Here is a 23,426-nt window from a genome sequence, read left to right as displayed (position 1 = left end):
GGCTTAATTTTCCATTCCAGGAATAGTATTTGAAGTAGCAGATTGGAACAGAGGAACCCACAACTGGGTACTTTTCCAGTTCCTGGAACAGATTCAGTAGTAGATATGGCAGCATGTATGGCATCCAATAGCCTCTGGTTATATCATGGCGTGGATTTGTTTGGTTTACGTCCATCCCCATGGTATGTTCTCCAAGCCCTGCATTTCAGACTCAGACAGCTTAATAAGTGTTTCCATTATCATCATGGCTATAATTGATATTACTACTGCCACATATGAAGACAGACTAAGTAGTGGGGAATCTCACTTCAAAACAAAGACAAAATGCAGGTTCTCACACATACATTTTGCAGCTCTAGAGGATCTGATAACTGAAGCAGGAAAAGCAACTGTCTCTTCTTCCATTGCTCTCTTTTGCACACTTTTTTCCTCATATCAACTGTTCTACCAACTCACCCTCCAATGGGCTAGCTGACCAGGCAACCTATGAACATCCCACTGATGGAGAGCCTTCTTGTGAGAGGTCCATAGCAGCTGCCTATGCAGTGCCATTCATTACATTTGTCCACCTACCTCATTTTTGCACTCCCCAGAATCCTTAGGATTTTTCCATTAAAATTTGCCAGTAAAAAACACTGAATTCTAAATTTCCTAGGAAGTATGTTGTTTATGGGTTAAAGTATAGAAGGAAAAGCAAGAAGTGAAATAGTTAGAACATAAAAGCATAAGCAGTGCCCCACTGGATCTAACCCCTGGCCCATCTAGTCCAGTAGTCTGTTCTCACAATGGCTAACCAATTGCTCAAGGAAGCCCACACTAGTCTCCCAAGAGATGGCCTTCAGAGGCAGTCACACTGCCATCAAGGCTAATAGCCATTGATCCCCATGACTTCCATGAATTCACCCAACCCCTTTTTGAAGCAGCCAAGTTGGTAGCCAGCACCACATCTCATCCTTGTTTACTATAGAACAGTGTTGTCCAAACTTGGCCACTTTAAGACGAGTGGACTTCAACTCCCAGAATTCCCCAGCCAGCAAGCCCACTCATCTTAAAGTGGCCACGTTTGGACAACACTGCTATAGAACAAAATAAATTGGGATGGAGTTTTGGTGGTTACCCCTCCCCCCCCCAAAAAACCCTGAGCAACCTGTAGCTCTCCAAATAACATGGCACAGCTACTCCCTTCGCCCCTTATCTTCAGCTTCCAGAGTAGAGCTAATGGGCATTACAATCACACTTTCTTTGAATGACAGTTTGCCCAGTCCTGCTTTAAATATGTATTTACTGTTCTCTATCTTTGAAAATGGAAGGGGAGGGTTGCTTCTTCCAAAGCAGAATTGCTGCTGGCACAAGCACTCTTAACAGGGGTATTTCATGAAGTGACTTGAAGGTTTACTAAATCCATAGTATGGTGCTACTTATTGAAGACCTAATTTATTGTTTCCAATGTACAGGGTAGATGGATTTTTCTAAGAGGTATGTTGTTTCTCAGCCAAGTTCCCCCATGTTTAATGGAGCTCCGTCTGGAACGCAGCTCGCACACATCTTTCAACTGTCTCCTTCCTTCCTTCACAATAAACTCCTTGAACTTGGACACCCAGATGGAACAAGATTTCTCTCTGATTTGAGACAGCTCTCCTGTGAGGTGACCCAAGGATATCGGAATGGGAATAATGCCACCCTGCTAGCTGTTATTACCTAATATTTTCAAATGGGGAGAGTTGAAAACAAGCTTGTGACAATCTCCTAGAAAATTTATGTTCTCTATTCTGTGTTTGTATTCACAGAAAATTAAGCTATCTTCATCATCCATCAGCAGAACTTCAATACCCGCCCCTTCTCATTCCCTCACTCTTTCTCTTTCATTCAAGCCAACCAATGCACTTTACAGTCTTACAATAGGAGTCATTAATCTTCAGATTTGGGTCTGACGGCAGTTTCTGGGTGTAAAGTTGAAACTGGTCTAACAGGATGAAACTCAATGGCTATGCATGACTCTTCTGCCATTTTTCAAGGCAAAACCATTTATCTGAAGCTACTGCTGACTACTCTAGACTGTGACTTATGAGTAATATCTACCACTCTTCCATAATTTGTGGGCCTTGGTAAATGACACTTTTAAATCACTGATCTTCGCTCCCAAGGGCAGGTCATCGTTTCATCCAGACTTGTTTCTGTCAGCCTCTAAGTGGTGGAAAGAGGATAATGCTGATATTGTCATATTCCCTGAAGGAGCAAGGCTGGAATTTGTGGCCCTCTTATTTGTATTTTGGGATTCAAGGAACATTTGTAAAATATCTATCAGAAGCTTAAAGTTTTACTGAGGGAGGGAGGGAGTTGTACTGTCAAAAGTTAGTGATCTATCATCAAATTTCAGCATTGCTACCTTCAGGGCTCTGACAGCACACAAAGGGACTGATCTACATTCACAATGTGGACTGTGGGCTGCTCATCCCAAGCTGATATAAACATTGAATAGATTTTATGAATCATTCCAAATGTTTTTACAAACAAAAATAACATCAACGCTTCCAGTCAGCAGTGTTTAACCCTCTTCCTTCATGGGTTGTGTTTGCATGACACACCAAACCCAAATGTCTAGTTAACAAATGTCCCTTTAGTCAAAAATTGATGCTTATGGTACCATTTCATCCCAGTATTATATTCTGGATTTGCGAATGCTGAAGTTTAGTTGAGTTACATTGTTTGGTTTGCATCTACTTGGAGTTCAGATGACATCGTAACCTTAAATTTTGGTTGAAAAACTGCACGTGATGGGGAGAAGGGAAATAAAACGTCAGTGCACACTCATTCATTCATCAGACTTTGGGACTTGGAATGTCTTGTTTGCTCAAAAACCTGCTTTAGATGCCTTCCCATCTCCAGCTTTGGTGAAGAAAAATCCTTTGCTGATCTGAAAAGCTATCTAGGATAGTACCTGGAACGGGGGCTACCAGGAAGTCCCAGAGTTGTTGGCTAAACTGGGAAATTAGAAAGAAATCCCAGAAGGAAATAGCAAGCCATTTCCATAACCCTACCAAGAAATTTGCACATATCTAGTTACAAAGTAGTGATTTATTTTCTTCACAAAGAAATTGAAAACATAAATACATCCTTCTTCTCTACAGCAGGAACCATCAAACTTGGCAAAACCCCTGTTCATATGCACTATCCCACCAAAAGCAAATTTTATTTCCCCCCAAACCCCACACAGATGTCCTTTAGTGAGAAGAAAAACATGTACCTAAAATATTTAGCAGTTAATCAAAGGTCCAACAAGTTCTGGGTTCTGTGGTTCTTTGTAGCACTTTTTCCAGTTGTTATTTAAATTATTCCTAACAAAGATATTATATAAAGAGGAAATGAGCAAAATCTCCTTCCAATCCCAGGCAGATTTTAAAAAGTATTCTCCACCCAACCCTCTTTCTAATTCACATACAACCACATATTTTCCAATATTTCTAATTCTCCCAGAGAGATGACATTGGTGTTGCCAACTAAAAGCCGTGAGGATCTACTACATTTTTTCTCCTTCTTAATGGAGTATTTGGGAAAAGAAAAAATGGGGAAATGCAGGAAGATAACCAAAAGCACCTCCCTGTCTGCATTTCCAAATGATATGACCTACCATTCTACAACTTCAGGATCCTACCATCTCATTCAACTGTACAGGTAGACCAGGCCTAAGGTGAAGTCAGAGGTAGACAATGTGGCAAGTTGAGATTCCTCAGATGTTGAGCTCTGGTTTGCTACTAGAACATGATTTTATTTAGCTCTTTCACCACACCACTTCCCTCACCATTTCAAATTCAGAAAACAAGCTGTTGGATTACAGCAGTGCCAACCAAATGCTACCCAGAAACCTCTTTGGAAGTTCAATATGACTTTAAGTCCTTTTCTTGAATAGGATGGCTTTTCCCTTTCCTCTTTTCCTGTTCAAAGAAGCTCTTGAAAAAAAGCAGCATAATGGCAGAGTCTTACTATATATATTCATAAATTTACATGAATAGCACCTTTGGGGAACAAGCATGAGAGCCCTTGTTCTCCTTCAGGAAGGGAGACGAACAGAGCAAAATGAAGAAGTCTGACTCCTTCACCAGTAAAATATCTCTCCCAGGCCTCCAATGCCCTAGAAATCCATAATACCCTATGGTCGTACTTGACAGAACATGAAATGCTCCAGAACTTTTCAGAATCCATTCATTTGGGAGAACTAGGTTTCTAACACGGCATCAAGGATAGAAACTGCTGGTGTTTCCATAAACTTGACATAGTCATTTTTTAGTGGAAAGTGCTGCTTTCACAGGGAGACTTTGGTTATGATTTTTTCCCATAAAATTTCAACTTGGTAAGTAAAAGCACCAGAACTTCCTATTCCCACTCTGTCTCAGAAGATGATGATGATGAAGCAGGAGATCAGAAGCAGGAGGAAGAAACTGAAATTTTTGAGGACTCGGCTTGAGGCAGATCGAGGTGGAGCAACTCGGTAATAAGTGACATTCACAATACCGAATTGCAACCCAAGAAAGTTACTCTGAATCCAGTCTTGATAGAAACCAACACGGGTGTAGACTCCTGGGCGGTTGGGGAGGCCACACATGTCACCCCAGCTCACAATGCCTGCCACAAACCAGGCACCATCCTCTTGGCAGACCAATGGACCTCCGGAGTCACCCTGGTTGAGAAAAGTAAGCAGTAAGAGTCTATGTTATCCCTCTGTCTGTAACACAGTTTGTTTCTGTTCCCTTTTATGCACAGCCTGGAACCAGCATGAAAACGCTATAATGCTATACCTTTCCCAAACCGAACCATCTCTCTGGTGGATTCTCTGCCAGGAGAAACTAATAAAGAGAATATTGGGGAAACAGTATAGTACATTTCCCATATTGCCTACAAGGTTATGAAGACTGCTTTCCCCTCAGCTCTGGAGAAACCACAATGGAAACCTATTAGCAATCAAGGGAGAGGACCTAAATAAAGCTGAACTAAAGTTCCTATTGGAGAACACCATTAGCAAATTCTTGTTCTACTCTTAATACATTTGTTAAAATGCTAATTCTGGTACTTCCTGGAATGGCCATGTGTCTCATGACAACACAGAGCCACACAGCCATTCCAGGAAGTGCAATAAAGAAGCAGTAATCTCTGCTGAGAATCCCATAGTACTATGAGAAAAGAAAGAAAAATCCAAGAACTTCATCCACCTCAAAGGTAAGTGCAGCCCCCTCTGTCTCAAAAAGGATTTTACATCATGATAAATAGGACTCGTTGGCTTAGGCATTTCAGCTCACTCTTAGAATCTTCCCATTGTTGAGTGTTCCCTACAAATGCCATTCCATACTACATCCATTAGCATCCTTTCTTACCAAGCAAGCATCTTTTTTTCCCTCAGCATAGCCAGCACAGAACATGTCATCCTGGATCTCTCTGGTAGTGGGACTGATATTCGTACCAATGTGAAAAAGGGCATCACAGGTCATGGTGTCTATCAATGGCAACTGGATCTGCTGCAATGTTTTGAGACCTCCCAGGGTGGCTTGAAGAAAAAAACACATTATTATTGTTACAGTTATTATTACAATGATATACAGTATATCCTGCCTTCAGTATAACTGTCTTCCCAAAGAGGTATACATGGAAGTAAAAATACAATAAGTACCATTTAAAAGAAAACAAAAGATAGTTCTAGAATCCTTTCCATAGGATGCTTAGTGGTAATTATATTGTCATTGTACTGTCTGTATAGGACAATACAGCTGAGCAAGTTTCTGTAGTGAAAGACATCTTTCCCACAGGATGGCAAATAATCAAAAACAAATATAAGAAATTAAGCGGGTTACAATAAGTGACATGTTGCCAATGCTCTTTCCATTTCAAAGAACGTCCACCTCACCACCTCACCAAACTGCCACCTTTCAGATCAAAAGCATCTACAGGATCCACCACTTTCATCAAAATGAGAAAAGCAGTGTTGCTTATCATGATGAAAATTCTGGCCCTTTTGTATATGTAGGCAACATCACAATACAGTACACTCTATCATGTGCAATGCTACTTTTGTCATTTGGCCTCCTTTGCCCTCCTGCGGGCATCTTTTCACATTCTTGCCACTAATTTAACCTTTATTTCGGAGCTTTATCATATGTAAGGACTCCACTTGGTCTTTAAACAGCATAACAAGGGCATCACCCAGCCATAGAGTGAGTAGAGCCACAAACCCCCTCCCCCTCAATTTAATGTCATTTATTTGCATTTTAAGTATTAATCAAGCTAAAGATAGCTAAATTTAGTTGATCTCCAAAAAGTAAGCAGGGTCAGACCTGTCTAGTACTCCCATGGAAAACACTAGGAAATCTCAGGTGTATAGATTAGACCAGTGTTTCTCAATCTTGGCAATATTAAGATGTGTGGACTTCAATTCCCAGAATTCCCCAGCCAGGGAATTCTGGGAGTTGAAGTTCACTATCTTAAAGTTGGAACGGTTGAGAAACAGTGGGCTAGGCTAAGAAATTTTTATTGTTGCTAAGAAAGGGACATGGACATGCCCCTCTATTTTTTTACTTTAGTTCATTGCTTTAATATATAGAAAATAGAAGATATCCTAATCAAAAACAAACAGAAACAAGAAAACAAAACAACAGCAAAAATGTGTAATATATTGTAATATATATAAAGAGCTCCATTTTAAACCTTAATGTTGAAATACTGGTCAGTTTTTCCATTACATCAATAAAGAACCAGTTCATAAGCAGGATAATAAACACATAACACCAATCCAAGAATATAAATCCAGGATAGTACAGTCTGTCATTGTAAACAAATAATATTTTTGGGTTTGCCCCAGGCTTTTTTAATCCATAACACTTCATACAGTGATCAATTCCAAATGTGGGATGTATTATTTAAAATTACAGTACTTAATACTCTTTCCAAAACTCTATTAAACAAGTCATGAACATTAAACCAAAATAGAGTGAGAATGGGGCAAGGCCTCTTTCTCCTCTATCATTTTACACCTCTGGCATAATGAATTTGACAACTCTTTTTAAAGATTGTCAGAAGCAGCCAATAAACATAAACAAAATATTTTGTTGAATTAATTTCATCTTAAGAGTACAAGAAATATACTTAACATTCTTTACGTCCCTTAACTACTGACTTGTAATATGGGGTATATTCCAACTCTTTACTCCAAAGTTCTTGCAAATAACTAATATCCCTCTTAACAATACAGTACTCTTTAACTGTCCACAAAAAAAAAAGTAAATTTGAAATCACCCAAAACACATTTCAGTGGCAATAGTAATTCAGGCATTTTAGATCCTGCTAATGCATTTAGTCCAAATTGTGAAATGAAAAGATGTGCTGACTATGTTGCTATGCTGCAGTTTTAGACAATCTGAATTACAACAACTCAATGGTTTAAAAACTTGACTGGCAATTAAATTACCTAAAATATTAATACCTCTATTAGCCCATTAAGTAGTTACTAGGAATTGAGTTCAACTCAAGGAATCCTTTACATTAACTATGGTCATATCTGTGTGTGCATTTGTCAAATTCCACTGATACCAGCATGTGGGGGGGGGGGGTTTTTTTTTTTTTTTTAAAAAAAGCATGTCCACATGGGGATGGAGACAGACAGACAGACAGATGCAGCAGGGAAATTTGGAAAGCATATGGCTTTCTTGTCTACTTTTCCTGTGGTCCCAATTGATATTTGGCTTCCATACGTTTATAGTAGAGACAGTAAAAACAAGGGGGGGAGCAGATATTTTAGTCCTATACCAGCCAATTCTAAGCTTTGTGTTGATTTCCACCTTCTAAATATTGAAATCCCACTAAACTCTTCTAAACCAAAAACTTTCCTCTTAACCACATGCCGCTTAAGGTCTTATTTGCCTACCAATACTTATTTATTTATGGTAGGGATTCTTATTTTACACCACCCTTTGACAGACATGCCGAGTAATCTTGATACAAAGGAAATACAAACAACATCGGATTTTAAAGACTCTCAGCTAGGTCCCAGAATACCATGCAATGTAATCGTTTTCCTCACATTTCCTCTTTTGGTTCATCTGATTAGAATCCAGGAGTTCTCTGGGCTAAAGCACAACTACTTTCTCTTCTTCAGGTCTTCATCCCACAACCTTCCTTACCTCCATATGCAGGTGATCCCCACCCAGTCACCCAGCAAAGGGTGCCATTTGGAAATTGGACTTTGGCATCTGGGAGACAGGCTGGAAGGATGCCTTGGGTGAAACGTACAGGTTGCTCTAGCTGAGCCAGTGCTATATCCCCACTGGATCCATCTCCACTATAGTTCTCATGGACAATCACTTGGGACAGTCTCAGCCACACAGCATTTGGGTCTGCATTCAAGAGCTGGTAGTTTCCCAAGTTGGCTTTGTAGTTAGAGAGTTCTGCATTCCTGTTGGGAGCAACAATTAAGAATCAGGCCTTTCAGGAAAATCCTGCAGCACTTGCCTTCAGTTATCCATTCCAGTTAGGACCTGACTCAATATTTGAGGGTGAAGAGTTTTCACTTGAAAAATCCAGCCATTCCACCCATTTTCCATACCTCCTGATTATCCAGGGTTTCCCAGTCATTATTCCAATAGAAGAGAATATATGTAGCCCAGGGCTGAGCTACATATATTCCTTGGTGCTCTCTGAGCTTCATTGTTTGCTTGCTTTGCTGTACTTCAAACTTCCTTAATCTGGCTCCCTACTAGATAGGTTGGCCTACAATTTTCAGGTTTCCCAGGAATTGGGTCCACCACTTCTGGAGGGCCCAGGTTGAAGCAAGATGGCATACATAATAAACAGCCCTCTCAGAACCAGCAGCTTCTTTTCTGAACATGTAAGACGGGGAACCTTATATGCTTGCTTTTATATGCCTCCAGTACATGGCTGCTTATGCAGTTAGAGCTGAAGCCTGTGCAATTCTACATCAGGTTCTTCTCACACTTACTCACTTAGGGAAGCAGTGGGCCGCTGTCAGTAACCATTCAGAGCTGATGACGGTCGCCCCACAGACGTGCTTCTTTTGGTATTGGAGGCTGACTTGCCATGGCCAAGCATCCTGAGATGCATCTTCTCCCCCCACAATACGGTTCTGATTCACTACCTGCCCACACACTGGCAAAACATGCATGTGTGCAAGAGAGAGAGAGAAAAAAAACATAAAAGTTGTAGAAAATGGAAGATGGGCCCACCATTTTAGGGTTTTCTGGATTGTAAATTATCAGAATAAGAAACAAAAGTGAAGAGATACCCAAACACCAAACAATTAACACAAGAATGGACAAACGTTTAGAACTGGGGTAGTCCCACTTATGTACAATTTGGGGGGTTTAAAAGATAAAGATGGTGATGATGGTGGTGATGATGATGATGAGGACTACCTGAGTCCCAGTGACGCTGGGTAGGTGTCAAAATAAAAACACAGAAAAAATAACAACATAACAATACAACATTGGCATTTTCATGTTTTAAAAATGGAAAATTATAGTGTTTGGCAGGTTGCCATTGAACGTTGGTTATTTTGGAGAGCTCTAGAAGGCATAGAAAGGGAGGCTGGGAGCCAATCCTAAAATAACACTGGGTTGCAGAAGAAATTAATATATGCTGTTAGCACTATCTGCTAGTCTGTCAGATTCTAGGAACAAATTTTGGACTAATTTACCTTGGCAACCAATTCATCTGTGATGACCAATTTACTTAACTATCCACTTCTCCACCAAAATGCATTGCAGAAAAAATTCATCCACACTTGCAAAGCCAAGAACGCTCTGAGAACATCTGTTCTGGCCATCATCCAGTCTTAGGCCATTCAACCAATCTTATTTGATTGGGTTCGGAGTGATGGTATATGCACTCCACGAAAATTACCACAGGGTTATATAATAAAAAATAAAATACTGAACAATTCCCCAAACGGATAGAAACACTGAATCCTTTCCTTATTCAAATAGTATTGATTTGTGGGAACTAAAAAGGCATGAAGAGGATGGGGGAAAGTTTAAGATAATTACTCAATAGAGAGAAGAGCAGAAGGCATAATTGTATGTTTTCTATTTTATTATTATTTTCTTTATTCTCTTTTTCTTTCTTTTCATTTATTTTTATTGTATTGAAAAATTCTAATAAAAATATTCTAAAAATTAAAAAAAAAGTGTTGATTTGTTCCACTTTGTCAGATCCCACTCTGATGAACCCCCTTTCCCTACCAGTGCCCCCATCTGCTCTGCCAAATAGCACCTCTAAACTGCCAGGCCCCATTCCCTGTCGAGGTCTGAATATGAGGATCATCCTAGGGTATGTGTGGATTATTCAGAGCCCCTACGGGCCCCTAATCTCATTTTTGGGGTCCCCACATCCCACTCATGAAATACGCAAGCAAAATAATCAGTTTTCAAGGCTGTGACCCTGACGTTTGTTGTCATGACTCCTGACAAGGAAGTGCTTAATTTTTTCTGCCCTAATCCCCCCATGACATCATCGTGCAACTAGCCACTCCCTTGCTGATCTTTGGAAGCTGCAAAATGTTCAGAGTTAACGCATGACCTCCACCCCACGGCTGGACAAAACACGGTCCACCCACCCTTGAAACAAAAGGCGCACGTTTCATGAAGAAGAAACGGCAGGCGGTTGTTCTTTTGCCTGGCTGAAACAAGCACAGGTCTTTGCTAATGCAAAACCCCACAGTTTGCACTTGCCATAAACAGGGACAGAGTGCAGAAGGGAGGTAGGCACAGATGTTAAACCTGAGAGGGCCCACATATGCTAATTCAGGAGAGTTTTTAAGTTAAATTGTTTTTAATGAAGTTGTTCCTGCAACGCCTCCCTCATGGAGCTGCTAAATCCGTGTTTCTCAACCTTGGCAGCTTTCAGGTGTGTGGACTTCAATTCCCAGAATTCCCCAGCCAGAATTCTGGGAGTTGATGTCCACACACCTGAAAGGTGCCAAGGTTGAGAAACACTGTGCTAAATCTTCCTTGCTTTAATCGTGTTCGCTTGTCGGAAACTCATCTATAAATGAGAAAGCCCCCTTGTTACTCTTATGGTTAATCACTTACCTGTTTGAGTGCCATTCTCATCATGTCCTAGAAAGAAATGAGGAAGAGAAGAAACAGGCATGTGATTCTCTGAGTAAGTAAAACTGAGATGAGAATGAACCCGAAAAAAACAAACGAACAAACCTGTCTTCTAATCTTAAACTGAAGGCTGTGACTTTGATTTTAAAGCTGAAGTCTCTCTATATTATTTTCTAACCAATGACACATCTGTTCAATTGGATTATTCGTTTATTAATCACAGATGCGTCCATGGCAGGAGTCAAAAAAGGCAGGATAGTGACTCCGGTCACACAACTGAAGCCTTTTTCTTTTTTTACATGGCTGGCATGTATGACACATGTAAAAAAGGCAGGGCTGCCATCCTGTTATTATTAAACTCCCCATGAGTGTCCCCAGTTAATCCGTTTGTAAGTAAGGTGCTAAGTTATACAGGAGTGGGAAGCCCATGGGGCTGAATGCAGACCTCATAACTTTACGTGTATGTGCGGGTATGGGGTAGTCCCCAGACTTCTCAGAGCTCTGCATTAAAATTCAGCAGCGGACAATTTTTCAATTTTGAACCGTCTACCAAAATAGGAGCACTTGAGCCCCATCTAGAATAGCGCACCTACTTTGCTATTTAAAAATCCTAAATATGGGAGGACAGCAAAAAAGCTTGGCTCTGCCCCCTCTGGCGACATCACTGTGTCACCACCATGTCACAAAAATGTCCTTGTCCCTAATATACAGGCAAGGGCAAAGCTGCATTTTCACATTCCAGTCCCAATCATACTGTATAAAAAGTGGGTGGTGGGGTTAAAACACAAATAAAGCTTACAAAGAGACTTGCTATCCCTCCGTCTTTAGCATTTTTTCCCAGCTGGGATTATTTTGGGAGGTGAATATAAGCCTGGGTTATAGACTAGAAGGGAACTGACGGGCATTTGCAGGGTCTGGTTAAAAAAGTCAACATGGCAGCCACAACGATGCCATCAACGCTCTACCTGTTCCTTATGTGCGACACACACCTACCAGACTGCTGAAACTTAGTCAGCATTGAAAGATACGGGTCACCCTTTGTGTATTTGTATAACCTTTTCCAGTCCTTCTTTTTTAAGATGATCATGATAACCTTTTTGAAAGCCAGTTATCTTTTTGTTGTCTTCATGTCGCGGCTATCCTTCCTTTCCCCCCCGTTGCTTACATAGACCTCTTTTCAATCTTCACAACCACCCTTAAGGTAGGTGGAGCAAAGAGATCTCAACTAGCTTCCAAGCAAATGTCTTCTACTTAGCCTCAAGGTCAAGGCTTGACTTCAAGCCTCACTAGTCTGCCTTCTATGAAACAGATGTTCTAGTAGCAAATGTGGGATAGACTATGCAGTTTAACATTTGGGGTTCAAACAAAATAGTTCCCTCCTATTTGTTTTCTCATTTCATACAAATCAATTATAAGGATGGAGAAAACAGTAAATTTTCCCGTTTCTCATCACCCATCCCCTGCCCCCAGTCCTCAGTTTGTTCCATTCCAGTTCTTCCATAGTTTACTCAAAAAATCATATGCATTTTGCATATATTTCTCTAAATAGAGGCATTTCTTTATTACTAGTTTTCCTTTGACCACTCTTTTTGTTGTATTCACTAATATAAACATTCTTGTGGTGAATTTTCCCTCATATGTATAGATATATATTTTGATATAGCTCATTCAAAAATCTATAAACTGCAAATACCTAAGATTCTAACTGCATTTTAGCTCACATATTGATTTAATGCAAATTGACCAAGTTCTTATTAAAGGGGGAACTGTTTGGAGTCCCCAACTCTCTTGGTCCTTTCCTAAATGGGCAGGTTCAAAACTTTTAGCCCATTTTAGGGGAATTCGGGGGGGAGGGCATGGAAATATGTTAAGGAATGAAATGTCCTACAAAGGATTAAGTCATCTCTTCCACATTTTTTCTAAAGCAATTTTTTCCAAAAGAAAAGGACTGATTTCTATTGGCGGGTTTAACAGTAAAAAGGATGAATTATTTAATCTTCACACCCACCCACCCAAAACAAGTTGAATCAATTGCCTTGATGATAATCATGACATCAATGGCTCCATTCCTTGCAACTCTTTGGGACAAAAAAAAAAGAAAGAAATTAAAATTTAGCTCCTACTTTTTGGGGGGAGGGAAGTGCCTTCAAGTCAGTGTTGATTGCAGAAAGTTTCTCACTTCTACTTTGCAGTAACAGTAGTTAACAGTAGTCTTAAAAGTAGCAAGTAAATAGGAGAAAACCTGCTGGACCAGCTTAAAGTTTATCTGCCCTGCATCTAGAAGCTCCAGATCAGACCAACAGGGTATTGCTTCCTAGTAAAAGATATTTATGGCATGCTAAGGGAAAGCTTTAAAAAATTAAAAGCAGTGGGTCATAAGGCACCCATCTTGTATGTTTCTTCCAATTCCAGTAAAAAAAAATCAGAAGCTAGTATTTCTATTCTTGCAATTTTTGGAACAATGGATAAGTCGGGGCAGGCAAGAGGCATATTTTATTTTATTTATTTTATTTTATTTTGAATTTTATTTGATTAATTTATATAGCTATACGCCGCCTCTTCCTGAATGGTCCTGGGTAACTTACATGATAAAGATCTCTAATATTTAAGATGTACATATATAAACAGCAGCACAAAAGGATCCCAAGAAGGATTTAAGTTTTAACGCCCTTTCTAAACTGTATTAAGGAAAGGGCTTCCACTTGAACATATTGGCCTCCAAGGGCTAGAGGAGACACCCTGCTGATCCAGCTAACATTTCAGCCAGTTTGTTAGGTATTAAATGTTACTTCTATCCCAATTTAGTATGTTATGTCTACCAAAAGTTTTTACCACCAAATTTCAGCAACAGTACTTGGGGGCCTTATGGGGGGCACAAAAGGGAGGCAGAGGGCCACATACAGACCCAGCAGCTATTGGTTGCCCATCCCTGATATTAGTGGCCACCTTAATGCTGCTTTCATCCCACTGACTTTGTCACTGGCAAAATAGGGATAGGTGACTTACTCTTTTTTTTTAATCCATTCAATTGTGTCTGATTCTCGGAAAACTGCCTGCAGTTTTCTTGGCAAGATATTTTGGAAGTGGTTTGCCACGGCCCTTTTTCTTCCTAGGGCTGAGAAAGAGTGAGTGGCCCAAAGTCACCCAGCTGGCTTTGTGCCTAGGCAGGACTAGAACTCATGATCTCCCAGTTTCTAGGCTGATGCCTTCACCACCACACTAAATTGGCTCTCGACTTACTTCCTACTCGGGGTTAAATCCCTCCTCAGAAAAGTAAATTTGCTCCTTCCTTTGTCTGCTTTCCAAAGGCCAGCAAATCTATGCTTCTGTGCTTTTAATGCTCTAGGTTTAGCGATATCTTTTCCTTGTTCGTGCTATTCTCAGCTTTGCATGTACTTTGCTCCTCTGTTCCTTGGGTTAGCAAAAGCTGGTTTAGATTAGGTTTCAATATTGTAGATATTACAGAGTAAGGAAGGTGACCTTGATGGAAATATGCAGGGACCATTACCTAGGCAAAGGGGGCCGAAACATTTTTTCAAGCCCTGGGAAAAAAGATAATATTCGGAAGCAGCTCATGCAGACATCTCTCAGATTCGCTGGGATATAAGAAGGGGAAATGTACAGCACAATCAGACTTGCAAGATTATATTATTATAACCAATCTCAGTAAAAGTAGTTCTAGTATCCCTGTGGAATTGATTTCCTGGTATGGTCTACTTAGTGGGGCTGACATGTATTGTACATCACCCTTGGGCAAAGTGCAAAGTAAAATAGGTAAAGCCTTCCTTGACTCAAGTTACACACCCATGTCATTTTCTTGGCAATGGTAGAAAGAGGGCCCATTTTCTTCCTCTAGGATGTGTTTTGCCTTACTTCCCTGTCTATCCTACTGCTCTAGATTTCCTGGTGGTCCCCCATCCAAGTGCTAAGAAGATCCAGCCCTGATTTGCTTTATCAAAATTAGCTAAATGCTGCCTCTGAGCTTGGATTGCAAATTATAAAAATAATAAACGAAGCACCAAACAAACTAACAGCCTTACAACTATCTCTTTGTGGGCTCCTTCAACACTCTTGAATGGTTTGTCTGAAAACCTCCACCACCACCCCAAATGAAATAGCTAATAGGCTTTATAACAAAGGTTTGTCTAGGCCAAAAGTTATCTGTAAAATACTTTGGCACTGATTGGGTCTATTTGATCTTTGGAAACCCTTTAATTGCAACAACAAAGGCATGCATATCACAGAGAAAGCAGATTATTTTCACAGCAGATGGACAGAAACATGCATGTTTGCTGCAAAGTAAACACATAAGCAGCTGTTTAGGATGAGTGATACTGTTTTGAATTTCATTTTTCAGAGCACCTGTGCAAAGAAGGAAAACAAAATATCTGTAAAGTTGGAGAACCAGACAGTTAGGTATAAGAACCAGGAAGGAAAACTAAGCAAAACTGATGTGAAAAATAACATGCTAATGCAAAGTGACTTTCAGGTGATGACAGCCTGAAGACTGCAGTTCACACCCTTCTGCCTGAGAACTGACGTCAAAGAGAGCAAAAAAAATCACTCATTTAGCTGTTTTCGTTTATAATGATACTGACTGGGTATTGATGAACAGGTGTCCTGAAAATTAACAACAAAGAAACAACCCAAAATGAGTTAGCAACTTTAGAAGTTGGAATGTTTGCAATATTTATTGCAGCTAGCTAAAACATTGTGTAACTTATATGGAGCAAGTCTTGTAAGTCTGTGGAGCAATTCTGGATTTTCCTTCCTGAGGGCTTTTTTTCCTAGAAAAAAAGACAGAATGAATAGTAGGAAAGAGACCTATCAATGGAGGACAGTGTGACCTGCCCCACTCCTAGGAAAAAGGACAGTGCTGAATGAGGGTCCTTATGACCGGTCCTCAAGATTCTGGTCATTGCAGCATCCCACAGTCACATGATCACCATTTGTGATCTTCCTTGCCAGCTTCCAACAAGCAAAGTCAATGGATAAACCGGCAGGAGGTCGCAAATGGTGACCATGTGATGTCACACTTAACGACATCACAGGATTTGCTTAACGACAGCAACCAGAAATGCCGGACTTTCTGGCGCTAAGCAGCATGGTCACGTGATATCACACTTTATGACCATGATGGAAATTCCAGTGCCAATTGCCATCCTTAACTGAGGACTACCTGTACAACCAGAAATGCCCGGCAGGGGGAGGGCCTGGTCCCAGCTGCCAAGCTCTATTTTGTCTATTGAAAGATTCACCAAGCTTTGTTTCTGTTCCAACTGAGCATCAGGAAGAGAGGGAAAAAACCCTAATTGCTCTCCCTAATGTATGGTGGGGTTGGAACAGAGGAGGCTGGGTGCACTGAACAGCTGCTTTAGCCACTCTTTGCCACAAGTTGTGCAATTAATGTGTTGCAGGGGCGGTGGTGATCTGCACCAGGTACCTGTCAATCCCCTTATTCCTGAACACAAAGGTAGTGCTTTTGTGGAAAAGCACTAAAGCCTTGTCCCAAAATAGCCTGGCTGACGGGCCAGAGGCATGGAGGTGGGGTGCAGGGTGAAGCAGGAAGCAACATTAAGAACTGAGCTCTGTCCTCGGCTTGCGCTGAAAGGGAACTGCAGCATTGGCAGCCAGTGGCTGTGGCAGACGCACCCGAAGTAGCTGGTGGAGTAGGAAAATAGCACTGCCTGTCCAGCCAGCCAAAACCCCACATCTGCAGAAACAATGAAAAACCTGTAAGGCACACATTGTTAACAGAACCAGTAACATGCAGTTGGCAGATCCCAGTTCTCCTTCCTGGTTTAGATCAAACACAGCACAGATCTATCATTTTTAAGAGTCCCTTTTTTCATGCAGATCTCACCCTCTTTTGAAAGAGCACTAAACCCATGTATATAGAAGCATGCATAACATCTGGCAAATGAAGCCAGGTGTGGAGTCTCTCCTGTAACCAGAGGCAAAACAGGGATGCCCATCGACCAGAGTGGAGGAAGAGCCCACGAAGCAGCTAAAGTGACCCATTGGAGCTGAGCAGATCCCAGCTTTGACCAGGCTGTCAAACAAACATACTAAATCACTTCCATGTCAAGAAATGTGTCAGAAGAGGAAAATGCTACTTTTAAAATTGGAACTGCTTAAGACGACATTAAGCTGTCTCAGCTGTGAGCTGAGAGTGAAATAAAAGCAAGACAATTCTGTTACCGGATCGCATTTGTGCTGCAGTGAGGAGAAGTCAAGGTGAGCTCTTCAGTCCTTAAAGCTGGAAGGTTCTCACTGCTGCTTCAGAAGTTGTCCCCAGCTATCACTACCCAGCCACGCACATACCACCACTTCATTTAGTTGGCAGTTCCAGGAGAATTGTTGCATGGACCACCAGGACCAGCTCTCAAAGCAGCCACATGAGCTCTGAAGCTGCTTTAATGCACGAGAAGTGTAGCTTGTTTGCACTAACACACCTTGTGAATCACCTCTTTCAAATACTTTGCGCAGAAAGAACGTCTTCCATTTTAAATCCTTATTTTCTCGGGAGTTATTTTGCGAGGATAGGGGGGCCCGTTGCAATTGTCTGATTCCCATTAGAATCAAACCTGCGGCTTTCTGAGATGAAGCAGATGTCCTTGAATGCTAATAGAAGCAAATCCAAACTTTTGAGACTTCGGTGGTGTAAATATAGTGAAGGCAGAGTAAGCAGCCATCTTGGGACTTGCAGCCAGAGGAGACCTGAGTGAGTTCCCAGTTGTCTCCTTCTGCTTGCTCCATGCCTTCAACAAGCCTCCTCAGATGGGGACAGGGCTAGTATATCTGTGTGGCCAAAATCCAAACAACCACTGGATTTGGATGCTGGAGGGCAGATATTCTATATCTAGCCTAATCCAGTTTTCTGCAGCCCAGACATGGGAGCCTAAGCACAGAGTCCCAAGAGAAGCAGAAGCGAAGTGTTGTTTTCTTTCTTAGGAAGCTCTTCAGTGAGAGTAAGCTGTAAACTCTTTACTGCATTACATACCAGGTTTCAACAAAGCAGTTTTCTACTACGGTACTTGGTTTCTCTCTCTCCTCCTCTTCCTGTCTGCTGCAAAGTCTCATGGGACTTGTAGTACCATGTTGCAAGAGGCCTAGAAGGAGGGAAAGAGGAAGAGAGGAGGGAAAAGCCCCTCTTGAGTCAGCTGTCCCCTCAGCAACAGTGGCAAGCAGTGGGAGAGGAATCCTTGGAGTCCCTGGTGGCTTCCCCAATGCTCAATGCTGGCCACTCAAGCTTCCTCTTCCCCTGCTTGTGAAGGAATAAGGGAAGAGGCAAACCAGACTGGAGTTGCAAAATCCAGGACCCTAGGTGACAGCAAAGAAATCGGGACCACCCTAACTCTTTGCTGCCATCTAGCGTTGATGCAGATTGTTGCAGTCCAGATTTGGTACATCTAAGAGGGACTTTCAGGTGGTCAAACTTGGAGGTGGGGGGCTCTGAGTGGAGGGGATATTCTGTACGTCCTGCAGGCACATATGGCCATATTCTGAATGAGAGGGGAAGAGAAGTCCCTCCTGAGTCTAATGGTCCAGCAGCAGCGACCTTCCCAAGGACCAGACCCACTGCTCCTGTGGTGGCACCAGAAAGGAAGCAGCAGCCACCTTATTTTCTTCCCTTTCTACTGGCCTTCCTCAGTGGTCCCCGTCGGAGCATGGAGACCCAGCCCTGAACTCATTCACCACTGGGGGCCCCATTTGGGAGGTTTGCCTTGGGCCCAGAAAGTTCCACTTCTTTTAATCTTTGCTTTATCCATAAAAGGCCAGAATGAAGAAGAGAGATGGAATAGCAGTTTATCCACTTACAAGAAGGAACAGTTCATCAATCCTTTGAAGAAGGACTGTGGAATTGTTTGCTGTCTTTCTCTGCAGACTTTCCTCTGCTCTTTATTAATCCTGTCCCCCTTGTAGAGTTCTGAAGAGCCTGTCTGTGCTGTTGATGGAATATTCGCATTGTAAATATGTAATTAATCCTTTTGGATTCCTTCGACCTTAACCTTTCCAACCTACATTTCTAGCCTAGAGCATTTCTACAGTATCTATAATTCTCCCAAACAACAGGAGAGATTAGCAAAATTGTCCTCCTCCCAAACCTGTAAGGATTCCACTAGTACAAATAGCTCTTGATCTGGAATTGAATAGGCTTGAGCACTTTTCAAAGATGTTGAAAACAAAGCATACATTGTTCTGGCAGCTGATAAGTCAGCGTTTCAGAATCAGCCTTGCTGGTATATGGAATAAGAGTATGAAATGGGTACAGTGCTGCATCTTGCTTACATGTGCAACAAAAACATGTGCCCACTTGTTCACGTGTACATTGGAGACAGGTTATGGATATATACATGCACATAGGAACGCACACAATTTTGATCTGGTAAATATGGGCAGGTGGAAGATTTGAACTTCTTGCTCCTGCTTTCACCTTTATTTATAACATGCATTCCCTTCCCTCTGACACAAAGGTTTTACTCAGAAATCCCAGGAAGGGCTCAACTCAACCAAAAAACTTAGTAAACAAGTTCAATAGGGCATTGCCCTCAGGCAAAACTGTCCAAATATAAGAACAAATGAAAATTAGATTTTACTGAATTCAGTGCCATAAACCAGTCATAGCATCAATCCTATGGATTTCAGTGAAAGCAAAGTGCAATTAACAGCACAATTCTGTACAGGGGTATGTAGAAGTAAATCTCATTCATATCCGTGATATCAATTTCAGTAAGATTAGTTGGTGGTGAACTACATCTTAATCTCAACCCAAGACAGATTTTTTTTTTCAGAGACAAATAAATGGTTTCCCTAATAAACAGTGATATCTGAAAGATCTGCAATTGGAGGATAACAATGTGCACTTCTATGTCTTGCATTCCAAAAAATAGAGAACTAATGTATTAGAGAAAAAAATATACCACAATCGTTTTCACTAACACTCTAGCTTTCTATGGGACATGCCTTTAGCTTGACATGATAGCACATTCAGCCACGTGAACTCTCACATCCAAAGCTTAATCACCTTGCCTACAATTTGTGGTAACCCTGATTTGTACTAAGTTTTATACAACAACCGTGGTTGATGGATTTTGCAAGGAAGGGGGAGTTGTTGCCTTTTCTTGGTAGCTAAAACAGAGAAGCAAGAGTATATAAATAAATGCAGTGTATAAAAGAGGATTAATCTGAGTAAATGACCAGGACCCAATAAACTCTCCATGCAGCATTTTTTGCAAAAAGCGGGTACGCCTCAGTTCAGATGAAACACAATATGAAAGAATAAAAAAGACCACTAATTTACTCTAGTCATAAATCCTCATTGACTTCTCATGGTTGAAGGCCAGGCTGCTCAGTTCCATCAGGGCTGAGGGCCTCATGAAAGGGTTGGGATTGTCTGGCCCAGCTGAGGAAATTAAAGGTCAACATGAAACCCTGTTAAAGTGGGAGGTAAACTGACCCTTCTGGATTAGAAGATCTCACAGAGTGTTACAGCCAAAAAGGCAATATTGCCCACATGTGCCCATAAATGTAGATGTACAGGGTGAGAGAGAAACAAAGGAGCAGTCTCTTCCCATTTTAAAACACCTTGTTTCCAGGTTGGAAGACAGGCCAGCCACTAAAAGGACAACTGGCAATTATTATCACACACGCTGTGCCAGTCTATTTCCAGAGATAAAAGTCCTAAATCAAGAGCTTAGGGCCTGAATCTGAGAATGTTCCCATCATCCATTTTCCTTCTTGAACTTACCTTTCTCAACATGCATGCATAAATATACCTAATTTCAGGGCAAAGAAACCCACACTGCTCTGAATCCTCGGTCACCCACCCGGCTGACAAGCCTACGCAGGAACAGGCTTTGCAAACAGTAGGACACCTCCATTGCCTGCCTTCATTTCCACCCCATCACAAACACAAAAAGCAGAAGGATAAGAATTCTAGGCTCGGTTAAGTCAGACTTCCTTAAAAACATCTAAAAGAGAAAAGAAAGGCCACAGATACTCTTTCTTTCTCCTTCAACTGCTAGACCCCATTCCTGAGCTGGTCTGCGATCATCCCAAGACTGTATGTGCAAATGCAAAGACGAGTGTTTCTAAAGAAATACTGCCTGATGTGGAAGGGATGTTCTGATCACTAGCTCTTACTCCACCTTACTAGTCCTAAGAATACAATTCAAGTATAGGAACTGCACTGTTGTAATCCGAGTCCCTTCCCGGGAGAAGGCCTAATGTGAGACATCTGCTATAAATCAGCAACCTCCTTTCTTTAATTCAGAGAAACAGGATCTTACACAAACGCATACACAAACTCACCAAGGGCAAAATTACTTACCCTGTGTTAGAGAAAGCACGAAAAGGCAAAAGAAAGCAGAGACAGCTCTTCTCATAGTGAAGCAGGGCCCCTGCCTCAACTCCAAGGAAGCAGGGTGATTTCCAACCTGTAACACTCCAGGTTTGCTTCAGTGAAAATCTAGGAGCGTGCAAAATTAATTTTTAAAAAGGCAGCCACTTCCTGGCAGCTTCCTGGAAGAATGTGATCCAACCTGTCTGCCCACCTGGCCTGCTCTCTCTTGTCCCCTCCAATAACCACGCCTTACCGGCCTTCTGTCCGGTTTTAGCCTGGTCAGTCTTTGGCGTCACACTCATCTAAGTGTGGGCAATTGTAGTTTCCAGAGATATGTACCATTTCTCAGAACAAGTTGTGGTTTCCAAAGAAGCAGGGGAGAAAAACCTAGTGCTGGTCTGGATGCAGAAATATGATGCCTGCATATCAACCTTCTCCTACCAGGTGCTCTCAGATGCCAAGGAAAGGAAAACCTATGGTAAAGAGCGGTTGCAGTCCCATTCATTTTGGAATTAGTGGCAAATTTTATATAACTGCCCTGAGCGATGAATAAGTAACCACAGGTTTTATGACAGCAAGGTTTTATCATTGTTCCAATTTATATTGGGAAATTTACTTTTTTTCAGCAGCACTACCAGTACAGAGTTAATTTCAGCAGTCATTCCAGTTTACTTTCTCAGTTCAACAGTTTATTTTCCCAGAATAACCCAAGGAGACATTTGCTTTTATGTATGTATGTATGTATGTATGTATGTATGTATGTATGTATGTATGTATCTCCACCTACACTTTTTTTCCTACCAGGGCTCCAAAAATCATTGCTGTGTCACATTCTAGGGTAACAAGAACGTCTGCATTTAATTCATTGAGTCTGAGCACCCTACAGAAAGCAGAGGGATATGATATAGAGTAAAGGACATTCGCAAAAGAAATACAAATAACAAAAAGAAAAAGAAAAGGATGATATGAAAAATTAATTGAACAAAAATCATTGCCCCTTCCTACAAACCTTGTCCCCTTGTTCACCATTCCCAGTGTGGTATTCTCTAGAGGCACTGGGGACTCTCAAAATTCCCACCTGTGCTCTAATATATCTGGAGGACCCCAGGTTGGTAAGATTGCTCTAATTGCCAAATGCCTTTCAATGGGGTATAGGATTCCCGAGCACTCCTGAGCAGTGTCCTTCTACCAAAAAGCACAGAGCAATTAACAAGTGAAAATAGCAATGTAACCTTGTCACTTGTGGAACTGCAACATTGAAATTTTAAAAATTTAAAAGAGAAAAAACACCTTCCAAATCTCAGGAAATCACAGTTCAGCATTCTTACGTGAGATCTTGGGGGAAGATTAGTAATATCTTATGTAATTCAATGGCTTTATGAGATTTCTCATGGTTTTGATCTATTATTATTATGGTTGGTTGCACAGTCAGCCAAATGTTTAGACTGAATTTAGCATTTTTGTCAACCTATCAAGTCCTTCCCAAGGATCTGGGATAGGCAGAAATTGTTTAATAATATTAAAGGTATCACTGCAGGATGTGAACTGTTCCAAGTAAAACTGCCTTTTGCAATTGACTGATGGTGATTTTCTCAATGCCGACGGTGTTCAAGTGGTGCTCCATATGTTTTGGGATTGCACCCAGCGTGCCTATAACTATTGGTATTATCTTTGTTTTCTTTTGCCATAGGTGTTCTACTTCTATTTGTAGGTCTTCATATTTTATGATTTTCTCCAGTTCTTTCTCTTCTATTCTGCTGGAGGAGGAGGAGGAGGAGGAGGAGGATGGGCCCACTTCTGTTGTACTGGAACAATCTTCAAAGCAGATTCCAGCACAGAGCCTACGCATTGGAACTTTTTTGCATAAATGGCGTGATTAGACTTGGACTGAATAAAAACTGGGAGCAGCCAGCTCACTCAAGGAAATCATTATCCTACTGTTGGGACTTAAGTACACTAACTTGTTTCACATCTGCCAG

The 23,426-nt window shown here is 41.3% G+C and overlaps 1 protein-coding gene across 1 annotated transcript; it reads right to left on the bottom strand.

Annotated features, from left to right (window-relative positions):
* Positions 1-3,076: 3,076 nt before the first annotated feature.
* LOC103063366 (serine protease 33-like) lies at positions 3,077-21,901 on the bottom strand. The gene is made up of 6 exons (XM_007436906.4): positions 21,436-21,901; positions 11,085-11,111; positions 8,982-9,144; positions 8,163-8,434; positions 5,367-5,536; positions 3,077-4,675 (listed from the first exon to the last, which is right to left on the bottom strand). The coding sequence occupies exons 1-6, from the start codon at positions 21,488-21,490 to the stop codon at positions 4,388-4,390; spliced, it is 975 nt and encodes a 324-aa protein (XP_007436968.1). The 5' UTR covers positions 21,491-21,901; the 3' UTR covers positions 3,077-4,387.
* Positions 21,902-23,426: the final 1,525 nt, after the last annotated feature.

This window comes from Python bivittatus, unplaced genomic scaffold, assembly GCF_059951505.1.
Source record: "Python bivittatus isolate LINGU-HERP-01145 unplaced genomic scaffold, Pbiv_v1 ctg000440_np1212, whole genome shotgun sequence".
Classification (NCBI taxonomy): Eukaryota; Metazoa; Chordata; class Lepidosauria; order Squamata; family Pythonidae; genus Python; species Python bivittatus.
The sequence above is the reverse complement of the archived record's forward strand: the minus strand, read 5'-3'. Positions and strand labels throughout refer to the sequence as shown.

Coding starts and splice junctions, on each gene's coding strand:
- LOC103063366 (XM_007436906.4), bottom strand. CDS start 21,490: ATGAGAAGAGCTGTCTCTGCTTTCTTTTGCCTTTTCGTGCTTTCTCTA. Junction 8,435..8,981: donor GCGGCCCACTGCTTCCCTAA/GTGAGTAAGTGT, acceptor TGCTCCCAACAG/GAATGCAGAACTCTCTAACT. Junction 5,537..8,162: donor GGGATCACCTGCATATGGAG/GTAAGGAAGGTT, acceptor TTTTTCTTCAAG/CCACCCTGGGAGGTCTCAAA.